At 32.3% G+C, this 12,785-nt stretch overlaps 1 protein-coding gene across 11 annotated transcripts in view; it reads right to left on the bottom strand.

Annotated features, from left to right (window-relative positions):
• Ephrin (ephrin) overlaps window positions 1-12,785 on the bottom strand; it is a 261,021-nt gene that overhangs the window by 19,549 nt on the left and 228,687 nt on the right. For 2 of the 11 annotated variants that reach the window (XR_012479987.1, XM_074249809.1), the window contains exons 1-2: window positions 4,913-6,090; window positions 4,404-4,748 (exon numbers count right to left, since the gene is read on the bottom strand). The exons of 2 other annotated variants lie outside the window; for them this stretch is intronic. Coding sequence is in view for 8 of the 9 variants with exons in the window: in XM_074249809.1 (XP_074105910.1) it covers window positions 4,404-4,525 (122 nt within the window). In the remaining variant the exon portion in view is untranslated. Of the gene's footprint in view, window positions 1-4,403; window positions 4,749-4,889; window positions 6,100-12,785 lie in introns of those variants that run through there. 7 more of the 11 variants (XM_074249848.1, XM_074249840.1, XM_074249835.1 and 4 more) reach the window with 7 other exon arrangements.

The raw sequence follows: 12,785 nt of genomic DNA, 5'->3' as shown, positions 1-12,785 counted from the left end.
ATAACTCAACCGTACATTACTATATATATGAGCATGTAGGCACCTATTTATACGTATAAATGTATAAATGTATAAATGTATAAATGTATAAATGTATTTATGTATGAAAGATATTTAAGGAGGTGTATTGGTATTAGTGGGGTATGTGACGAGCAGCTGTTTCTTTTTTACAGATTTTTTTCTCCAAGAGCAACCGACATCTGTCCTCTACTCTCTTTTTCCTAGTCCATTTTCTTGCTGGCTAAATATCCCATAATTGAAAGTAAACCTCTTGTAAATTGCCTATGCCCTCCATACGTAATCTAGCTCTTGTTGTTCCTGAGCTATTTTATTTTTTATTGCTCTACGTCGTGTTATTATATAGGTATATGCTCTTGCTCAGACTCACTTTTAATGGCTAATGTTTGGTTGCTCGCCCGTGACAGCAATCATCACAACAACTCACATTACTCAACATCAAAAACGTGACAAATCTAAAATCGGTACGTTTCAAGGATCACACTACAAACACACTTATTATTAATTACGATGATGATTCAAGTAATTTAACGTGTTTTGGTTTTTTATGGATTTCGGAACTTTATACCGGACTTTGATCTTTCCTAATGTATTTTCGTGGTTTTTTTTTTGTTTTATTTCAATCTTTTATAAGGTACTTTATGGTTTTATGGTTTTTTTTTGAGTATTTAAAAATTTTTTTTATTATCTAAGACAATATTTTTATCTTATTGAAGGTTTTAGATTAAAATTTTGAAAATATTCCAACGATTTCAAGTTGTAAAAAGTCATTTTGACTATTAAAATAATTAAGAGGTGTTTTTAAATAATTTATAAATTTTTTAAGCTGAGGAATTTTGAAGTATTTTTAAGGGAAATTTTAATAATTACACGCTCAGAGCACTAATTTGGAAAATTACAATTTTAAAATATTACTTTTACAAAGTAAATTGATAAAAAATTAATTTTGATTTTAGAGAAAAATTTTTGAACCAAAAAAATTTACTCAAGTAAAAAGTAAATCTGAAAATTAATTTTTATACAATTTATAAAAGTTTTATTTTGAAACAATAAAATTTCAAATTTTTTTCTCTGAAAATTAAAATATTAAAATTTACCCTAAAACCTCGAAAAATCAAACTGTTCTTTATCCCTTGATGTAGCACTCCAGTTTGAATTTTGTCGAATAAACAGGTGAAATCCTCGATAAATAATAAAAACCCAAAATGATTGGATCAGATAATAGCATGGATTGTACATAAGTACTTTGAGTAAGATGAAGATGAAGATGAAAACGAAGAGCGAGCCGTAGCCCGAACGCGAATGAGCCTGAAGATGAGAATAAGGCGGATAAATTTCGAAAAATGATTAATTTAATGTAGTAAAAATGAAGGGTGTTGGTATAATGCCGTATACATAAAAAAAAAAAAAAAAAAAAAAGCTTGAATTTTTTCATTTTTTAAAAGCGTGTATACGATCAGACCCGGAAGAAATGTAGGTATAGTGATGATGGATCTCGTGATAAATAACAACTGTTTCAAAGCAGGTTTAAAAGAACCGGTGAAAAATGTCTGGCCGAGGTGTAACATCATGTAGTCTCAGTTAAGTCTCGAGAGGAGTTGCGGATGCAGGGACCCGAGACCAGAGCCCAGAACCCAGAGGATCTCGTCCTCAAGGTGGATCGTGGGGCCGTTTCGTCGATTGGAGTGGTTGATGCCAGAATGAACAAGGAAGCGGTTAATGTTCGCATCGGCGACCAGCGATATGCGACTGTATTCCATCGGGCCCTTAGGGGGTTACCTCTTTTATGAGATATGGTCCACGTCCAAATTCGTAAGAAAAAATATTTCCAAACGAAACATTTGCGTTATACCTGTACGTTACTTACGCACATGAGTGTAGACCTTTCAGAGCAGATAATATTTATATATAAAATATATACACATGTGGATAACGGTACAAATGCGTATCATCAGAGAGGACCTGAGCACGTCCATTAGGATAATTTATTTGAGTCTTGAGTCTACTTCTCACAAATAATAATCAATTATTCGATTAGAAAAACCGGGCTTTTTGTATTTCACTTGACAGATGAGAGCTCCATCTCCATCTTTATCGAATTTATTTAATAGGGAATCTCTAATTTATTTAGGATGATAAGTAAAAAATAATGAAAATGAATTAACAGCCTGCTTTGGGTCTTCATGCATTATAATAATAATAATAATAATAATAATAATAATAATAATAATAATAATAATAATAATAATAATAATAATAATAATAATAATAATAATAATAATAATAATAATAATAATAATAATAATAATAATAATAATAATAATAATAATAATAATAATAATAATAATAATAATAATAATAATAATAATAATCATAATCATAATCATGGTCATGATGAACCTAAAAAATAAAAGAGAAATGATTCTACAGATTTTACTCTAGGAGATTCAAGGGTGCAGTACAATGAACTTTTTTGAATTATTAATCCCAATCCCGTCTTTAGGGGAGATCGAGCATATCATATCATACCATACCATACCGGACCGGACCGAGGAGAGTTTTATGCTTTTTACATAATGGTAGTTTCGAGACGATGCCTCGAGCTCACAATCCCGATCCCGATAGTCTCAATTGCTTTCTAAGTATAAACGCTGTACACCGAGAGCAATAGGAAAATTTAACGGCTTGACCTATTTGCCGGTGGAAATTCGTTTTTGCGAGCTCTTAAAAGTTGTATGAAAAAATAAGAAAAAAATGATAAGTTGTGTAAGAAAAAAAAAATGTTGAGAAAAAAAAAACAGGCTTTTACCTTTACTTACGGCTAATTTAAAATGTTAAATTTAAAATGTGAGATATACTTAAGTATATACACATTTAAAATAATTTTGTCGATCGGAGTTTTTATCACAATTATCTCATTTAATTTGAAGGTGTCACGAAATTTGAGGATGACTGTCAGAAAAAAGGTGGAACGAGTAAACTAACAATGAGCGTGTGATACAAATAACTACATGTTTTGATACAAATTATAAAATTGAAATATATTATTATCGTGTCAAACATAATGGGGTAGATCTAAAAAGGTTAAAGCGACTTTCTACTTAAATTATATAGAGAAAACCCGTATGTCACGTTCGCGTAACTAAAAATATAATTAGAAAATTCATGTGTTTTATTATATCGACAATGTTTAGTTTTTAAATATATAAAGATGAAATGAGCGATAACAAGTGATCTATGGAACGGTCTCGTAACTTTTAGATATAACTATAACTGGTAACTAGTATTTGGTTCAAGTGTGCCGTGTATTACATTTTATAAAATATTAGTACGTGTACTCCCGTTACGATTTTGCTTCCGGTATTAGATTGTGGGCGAGCAGATAACTATAAGAGGACCACACAAAAATAATTCAGACACTACTGATTTAATGCTCAGGCTTCGTCTATAAATTACTATCGACAGATTGTAGATGGGAGATGGAAAATAGAGCCATCAAGTACTGCTCAAGCTTTTACTTTTAGAAAATTTATCAAATATCTCTCTATACATACTTGCTGTATAATTGTACCTTTATATTTTATATAAATACATTATACATTTATTTCTTAATATCAACCATTCATATTTATATTTATGTTAACTTTAACTGTTTAACATAAAAATTCGAGATTGAATGACGATAAAACTTGTAGCGCTTTTGTAGAATAAAATGGAGATATACCTGAACGCTTAGCTGTTTTTCCGAGCATTAAAGTCACCGCGATTCTCATTACTTTATCTCTCTATATATAAACAATATAATATAACATTTATATCTTTATTTATGTTACGTGATAGCTTTGTAAATTATCCAGAACGTTTATAGTCTTCTTGTGGATTATTTTAATTCTCTCTGATAATTACTTTCATTGGAATTTTTTTCCAGAGGAATTAATTGTTAGGAGAGATTGAATTACTTTTTTTTTCTTTTGTTTCTCTGTGAGAGAAATTTGCCGAGTGTTTCAGAAAATTCATTAAAATAATTTTAAAAAATTCTTAAATATTTTATGACAGCTCAATAAATGTTAGCAAACGTAAGACAATTTTAATGATTAAAAAAATTGCAAATTAAGAATTTTTAAATTTATATTAACATGCATATTTTTTAATCACTTAAAAAATAAATTTACAGACGTTTGTTTTTAAAAAAATTGAAATTTTCTAATTAGAAAAAAAAAAATTACTCTAAAATATTTAAAATAATTCTTGAGCTTAGAAAAATATTCAAAAGAATCCGAAAAAAAATTTATCACATAAATAAAATTCCCGTGACCGGGAGCGTAAAAAAAAAACGACAGTTGCCATAAAAAAGTCCCAATAAATAAAAATCTCGATAAACTTACATCGAGTTGGTCGTATTCCAGTACATATTGCTGGTTTTAGCGCAATTGCTGACAGTGGAGAGTAAAACCGTCTGAAGGCATACAAGCAAAACCAGAGTGACGAAGGATGGAGGAGAAACCATCGTAACAAAGCCTACGATGATTACGACGGCGACGACGACGAGGGATCATAAGAATCGAGTAAGCTGCCGCTATAAACCACGCACACCTCTGGTGTCACTGCTATCACCATAAACTACAGCACAATATACAACCACCAGCACTTTTCACCACTGGCAGATAGATTATTCCCACATCTATCTCTGTATCCGCTGTATCTTAATCTCGGTGTATTCACTTAGCACTCTACAACAAACACCAGAAGTAAGTACCAAATTCCGATAAAAAAAAAAAAATATATATATATATATATATATATATATATATATATATATATATATATATATATATCAACAGTATAATAATAATAATAATAATAATAACAACAATAAAATAATAATAACTCTCACAGTAATCCAACTTTTTCTGACCCACCCAGGGCTCTCTCTCTCACTGCCAGTCCTCACTGCCGACACTGAGTTTATCATTGGTCTTGTTTTCAGAATTATTCATAGTCTGGAGCTGAACAACGGAATTGTAATTTGAATTGGTGTTTCTAAATTCAATCTCGGACTGTAACTCGCTCGAGGATTCGCTGGATATGGGTATGACCACAGCGGAGCGTTTACTGGTGATCGCTGGACTCGACATGCCGGAAATATGTAGTACTTAGCATTTCCCCGGTCAGCCTGCTTGTTGAATTAGATAGGATAGATAAGATTAGTTACAACTGCGATAACAACATAACAACAATAACAATAGTTTTAATAGTAATAATTTACTTTACTTAAACTTTAATAAAAGAGGAGATAAAGAGACAAACACGCGTTAAATCCGTGAGAATCACATACACTTAAAAGCTAGTATCCAAGATCAGTTGGCATGATTTTGCACTCTATTCTCCAGTTGTTTTACTTTTTATTTCTTCCACCTTCCTCTCTTCTCCCTTTATATTATTATCCAAGTTTTAACTTGGCACCAAAGAGCATACCAGCTATTCACACTATCCGAGAAACAAGACAAGCCCTTCACTCCCCCACCCTTAACTTTTAGATTTTTTATTTTTCGTTTCTCAACTTCCGTTCACACGCGTGAACTAGCACCTCACTCACCTCAAGCACCTACACACTAATTCTTCACTCTGATCGCTGATTTTAATTCAATATTTCTTCCCAAATCCATTCGTACTGTTTCGTACTGTTCATTTCGTCAATTTAACAAAATAACTAAAACGTAAAATCCCTTTTCATGAATCTGCACCACAAAAAATAATTACGCGGTAAATTTGAAATTCAAAATTTTAAATTTAAATTCACTAAAGGCAACTTCACGTTAATAAAGTTTGACGTTATATTAAAACCGCCCGGCAGAGTGTGTAAGTTGTCGCCCGTCCGAAGTCGCGTACGCGTCTGCCAGCACAGCGAGCACAGCCGAGTCCCGAAGCGCGTTCGCTCTCTGAAGAGACGGTCCGAGTCAGTCCGAGCGCTGACGAACTCACCCAAGCTTGAAAAAGCAGAAAGTAAGGAAGGGGAAACGTTTATTCTCTTTTTCTCTCTCGAGCTCGCACAACTGAACCTAGTAAGTACTGAACACTGAAAATTTTTCCCTCACTCTCGACTCTCGACTCTGTATCTGACTTAACAGAAACTCATGCAGTCAGAACTCAGACTCTAGCATGGCATCAGAGTTAACTCTTACTCTCGATTCTCAATTCTCAATTCTCCACTCTTTTTCTTATACTTTACCACTCACGTTTTAAACTTTTACCCTGTAAACTGCCAGAGCTAGCAGTCAATTAGCTCGCTGCGTTCCACCAATCTTCAATAAAAGATTATACAATCAACGTTTGCATATATAATGCGTCAGCAAACGATTCCAGGTTCTATGAATATGTATTTTATAAGACATTGACAGTTACATTGTTGTCCAGAGCTGGATTAATAAATATTCACTCCGCCATCTTGTTTTACTTTATGCTAACTATCACATTAAATTTGTTCTAAAAAATTATTTTTAAATAATTTCTATTTTTTTTTTTTTTTTTTTTTTTTTCATTTATTTATATGACATTAAATTTAGCTGTCACTTCACAATTGTTTTAATTTTTTTTAGCAAATAAATTATAGCAAAAAAAATTATTAAAAAAATGGACTTGTAGAAATTTTAATAAATTAAAAATGAAATTTGTAAAAAATTGTATTTTTAATTTTTTTAAATTTCTACATGTCAATTTTTTTAATAATTTTTTTTTTACAATAATTTATTTGTTAAAAAAATTTTTTAAATTATCAAATATCAGCTAAATTAATTAAAAAATTCTATTTTCCAGTTTCAAATGCAATTATATGAAGTACAACGTGTCTGCAGCCCATGTTACAGATCGTAGACCAGAAACTGGTGAATAAAATGTTTGGGCATTGTTTAAGAATGAGACTGAACTTGAATCCTGGTGCTGGACGAATAAAACCGGTATCAGCCCACGGGCGCAGTCATGTTGGTCATTAGTTCGCCTAACGTACGACGAGACCTATCGAACTTAACTGGGCACCGTCGCTACCGCTCTTTTTTCTTTGTCTCTTATTCGCGGATACTGTACCAGGTATGTCTGTTATTATATGTTTTACCGAGTACGGGGTAAAACATATTAGTACATAGCTTCTCTTTCTCCATGCTAGCTGTTTACTAGCTGACATATCAGATGTACTATGCCGCTTTAGTTTTGGTTTTAATACTTACAATGACTTGTCAGACATTATAAATAGTTTCAAACAAAATTCCATGAAAATTTCACATGTAAAAATTAAAAAAAAATTTTTTAAGTAATTTTTTTATTAGTAGATAACAAGCAGATGTTCAATTTCCAAATTAAAAATTTGTTTATTGCTTATTGCATCTGGAAAAAATTAGTTAAAGATTTTTTTTAATAGTAAATTGGATCAGATGCTGATAAAGAAAATTTTTTTTAATTTTTAGGCTTGATATGCTCAATTAATAATATCATTAAAGATTTGATATGGAGATTTATTTCTTTCTAACTTAGAAACTACGGGACTTATAAAAAAAAATTATTCATAGCAGGATTTACCAAAAAAAGTTGTTTTTTTTTATCATTGAAATTACATGGGTATAAAAGCTTATAATATATTATTTCTAAATATTATTTTAGTTGATCCTCAAGTGAGAAACATGACCATGGACTGAAAAAATGGGGCCTTGAATGCAGGGGTTCGAAAAACCGGAACATTTAGTCAGCCGTCGCCTAAATTTTTAAAGAAAACTGTTTTTTTGAGGTCTAATTCCTCTAAAAAAAGGTGATTTAAAAATCATTAATCTTACGTTAATTGCTAGACTTAGTAATTACAAAAAATTGAGATACAAACGGCAAAAGAATTGCCTCTGTTATTTTAGTAAAAAAAATTCTTAAATTTTACAGAAAAAATTTTGGAGCAAAAAAAGAATTATATCCATTGATATTTGGCAAAATTTATTTATTATCCATAAGAAAGGCTCACAAATTGAATTGTCCTGGTGAATATACCATAAGTACATTTTAATAGACTCGCCGTTAAAAAATAGTGACACACCGGTAGAAAAATGTGAATGGCTAAAGGGATTAAGCTTACTATTGTGTACAATATTGGTTGGTTGTCAGACTTTTAATAATAAAATCGAGTCACGGTTTCTGGATAAACCAGTATACAGCATCCAGCCTAAGCCAGCATCTTTAAATCTTTCTCAAAGAAACTCGGGCAGCTCGGTAGTATAGATACTCGATTGCTGACCTTCGATCCGTTCGATATACATCTCGTACTGAGCCTGTTGGCCCGGGTCGCCGTTGAGAATTAAACGAGTTGAGAGGAGTAGACCACTCGCCTGCCTACACTCAGCCCAAAGGACCAAATACTCTGAAGAAATAAAAAATGAGACTGTAAAACTAAAGGGTTTAAGTCTGGTGAAGAAAAGTTTGCTGAAAATTTAAAGATCTCTATGTAAGTAAGTCACTGGGTAATAATTTATCTCACTAATGTTACGACGTTTGTTTACATTCCAGGTCTCCAGTATATTGTATTAAAGTTTGTCACTGAATTGCTGAAAAAAATAATACAAAGTAAGGGTAACTTTAAGTAGAGTAAAACCTTAACCACTGTGACGAAATGAAAGTGCATCACAAATATTTGTTCACGTGAATCTCTTTTGTGTGGTTGGAGGACTGAATTGAGTGGTGAGTGCTAAAAAAATAATGTATATATTTACAGGGTTTACTTTGAGAAAATGCATCAAGCTTATAAGTAAAGACGCAAATATGCGTGGCTTAGATCCTAAGTATACAAAAGTTGGCTCCATAAGTGACAAAAGTTGCTTTCTCGACTCGCCCTTGTAGTTAAATCAAACTTGATTTTTGGTTAATATAATATTAGTTATAGTTTAGCCTGTTGATCCATTCAGCATATTTGTAGTTTTTTTTTATATTTTCAAAATTTATATTTGTATGGATAGGGATTATGAAGACAGTCAGATGGAAAGGTAAAAGCTGAAATAGAGTGTGTTCGGCAGGTGCGGTGAATCTTTTGTTCGGCTGTACAAGACTGTACCTATACTCAACAAGTTTTGTTAGCTCCGCAGTCAGACGCAGTTAGTCCATTCAGCGGACTCGAATGATTCATCTTCACAATGCATATATATATATATGTCTATTATTATTATTATGTATGGCTTATACCTGATCCAGGACCAGGTTCTATGTCTATAGTTGTACATATATATGCCAGTATACCAGGGGAAAAAATTTACGAGTATCGTCAATAATATAATATAATATAAGGTATTATTATAAATACATTTATTATAAATTTTGTAGTCGAGTGGATTAGTTTTCGAGCGTTTTTTTTTTTTTTTTTTTCTATAACTCCGTCACTTTACTTTGTTCGGCAGAAAGACCCGAGTTGGAGTCCGTAATAAAATAAATAGAAAGAAGAAGTGAGTTTACACGGTTCGAGGTCATGGGGTTTAGTATGACCTCGACAAACATACGGAGTCTATACTCAACTGATGCTAAAGAATGCGAATTCAAGAATTTTTCATTGAGGAAGAGTAATCCTTTATAATCCATTAATATATGTTTGCGTATTCCAAGGTCGAAAAAAATTGTTTCCAACTATGTGATTACTAGCCGTGTTATTCAGGATCAGGATGTATCAAGTATTTGATATGAGGTGTTTTTATTCTTCATATATATGCAGATATATCATTAAAATGAAAATTACTCTGACGACTGAATATATTTCGTAGGAATAATATTTTTTGTGACCTTTGGGTATTTGTGTGATTCATTTCTAGATCTCCGGACGGTGAAAAATGTGATTTTAAAAAGATAAAACAATTATTGTTTCTATGATTTTATAGAAAATATTGTTGCAAGCAAATGCTTTTGTGAGCAAACAAAAAATTAATTATTTATTCAGTAAAAAAAAGGGTATGTATTTACTCTAAAAAACCATTTATTAAATAAGTACCAAAGAGTACAATCGCATTTCCGTCAAACGAAATTATTTTAATGAAACACATTTTTTTTTTTTTTTTTTTTTTTTTTTTTTTTTTTTTCAAGAGTACACTCATTTAACAGAGTTGTATTGTGTGAGTCACTCTGAGGACGAGGATTAAATCCCCATCTTTAATGACATAACAATGTGCGAAAATAATTACAAATATGAATACAAATATATTAATACTAATAATATGCAGTATTTAAATGTACAGTGAAAGGAGGATGAGAAAGTGAATATACAATGGCAAATGGTATTCTATTATTCGAGATGAGCCTTACGCTACATCGTTTGTCGGCTTTTGAGCACGAGGAATGTAACCATGAAATAATTCTTCGATTTTTCATATCATCATTCCTATCCGTATATATGTATATATACATCTAAAGGTTGAACCATCGGAATACGTAGTGAGTATATATAAAAATAATTGTAAGGGCACCCAGCCGATGAAAATTCTTAAACTTCTACAAGTTTAACTATAATTCGTCCTTGTAATAATTTTTTACAGAAATGTGAGTTCTGGTCTATTCCTACTGACCCAATGACCGAACAATGAGGTGGCCGTGAAAAAAATTATCCTCGGTAATTACGTACGCCTTGAGACATTTTCCTGTTCAAGAAGACCACCGTGTCTTGTTTTTTTTTTTTTTGTCTCTTTTAGTATTTTAAAATTTGATAACAAGATCCTAGACAGTGGTCATATTTGTTCTGGTACACTCTGATCTACTGGGTTTAAAATAAATATTGAGCGCAAGCTTATGGAAAATTAAAATGAGAATTAAAATAAATGTAAATACAGTATATAATTACTAAAATGCTCATTATCTAGCGATAGCCGGCGGGCAAGTACTTTCCGAATCCCGTTTGCGCTCTCTCGTGCTCAAGAAAATAAGAAAGTAAAGTATAAATATATATATATATATATATATATATATATATATATATATATATATATATATATATATATATATATATATACGAAGAATAAAAAAATACTAACAAATAAATAAAATAAAAATATAAAAATACGATGAGAGAATTTGAGATAATTTCTCACGCGGCCGCAATCCAGTATAGCAGTTATTCTGCGCTGCCCGTTGATGGAAAATAATAATAACGAGTCTGACTCGACGGCATACACAATACCACATATACAGCATGTATAATATAAATACATATAGGTATGTATAAAATATAGTAGTTTTAGGTTGGCTGAGAGTCCAAGTAGTCGCGGGATAGGAATGTATGGGTGATAATAAAAATTAATATTTTTAGCAGGGCGAGCACTCAGGAGGATTTTGTTGTTCCCATGCAGCGGCAGAGATTCGCAATAAGAGGATAGACAGAAGTAAGCAAAAATATAATACAGAAGAAGAGTTTGGAGTAAAAAATACAGAAAACAGAATATGAATTGGTGATGAATACATGGCTACTGGGGTTGTTGTTAAAATTTGGGGCGTCCAAATCCCAGCGAGCTTAGAGCGACTCCAGACAATAACTCTAATCGTCGTTAATGGATAATCGGAAGAGGAGCATTCGGTTCGTTTTACCAGAGGCCACAGGCTAAACTCGCGATACAGACGTATATTTTTACGACTGAAAATAGCAGTCTGGGATGCTCGAACGGACTGCGACCCGGTATTTTTTGAGCAATTCCGCATTTCAGTGTCCGTAGCAGTCCATAGTTTCGTCGTTTAAATATTGGAATCTCTGGGTTTAGTTATTCTATCTCCTATTATTTTGCCTTTTGGCTTTTATTCTACTGGGCGGCGTGCGCTGGTCAGCCGGCACTTTCATCGCCGGTCGTCATGCGTTTTTACCTATACGCTATACGCCATATATAATACTGCTCCCTTTCGTATTCCATCATTTTCGTCTTTTATTTTTTTCCCAAAGCAACTCGCTTTGTGGTATTGCTATTCCCATTCGATTTCGGGCCTCTGTACTAAGCTCCCCCTAGTCTGTGTTGTAGCACCTGCATAAAAAAATTCTAAACTTGACACACCAATCTCTGCCATGCCCAACGATTCAACGGATCGTACACCTTCAAATATAATAAATTCAACAAGAGCGCTTTTTTTTTTTTTTTTTTTATTTATTATTAACTAAAGTAACTTTATTTTATTTATTTATTTTTTTTTCCAGAATACAATTGATAATCCAGCTGAATCCTGTAGAACAAACATTTTCCGGCATCGCACACCACGGTAATTCTTTTTTTTTTTTTTTTTTTTATCAAATTAGCTTGAATCAAAGTAAAATTTGATTAAGCTTAAAATAATTCCGGCTTGTAACTGCAAAGTAGTAAAATTTACCGAGCAACACAATATCATTGGTGTTTTTAGTCACCGTGATGCATAGTAATGACTACTTTTTGTAGTGTAACATCGCCGGTACATTTTATCTCCATGTATTATCCATGTTAATAATTAAATATATTTATCGATTCAGCAGAAAGGAATGCGAGGTGTAGTGAGCATGTGTGGAGTTGAACCTTCTCTCCGAAAAAAGAATAGAAAAAGGAAAGAGAAAGATGATGACGGTTCAGAAAATGTTTGGACGGAGTGACGGAGAGAAACGTGAACGTCTATTTGGTTCCCTTAACAGCACCAGCAAAACCAGCATAGCAGTAGAAGCATTCGATCGAGAGTGACTACCTGCCAAGTCGCGACGACCAGTCGACACAAAACGAGAATAAGAGAGGTAAGTCCAGGAGGATTGAGAATTGAGCCGGTGT

Source organism: Cotesia typhae, unplaced genomic scaffold (genome assembly GCF_013202065.1).
Source record: "Cotesia typhae breed Kobodo isofemale line unplaced genomic scaffold, CoteBio_Ctyphae contig_119, whole genome shotgun sequence".
NCBI lineage: Eukaryota > Metazoa > Arthropoda > Insecta > Hymenoptera > Braconidae > Cotesia > Cotesia typhae.
This window is presented reverse-complemented; position numbering and strand designations above follow the sequence as displayed.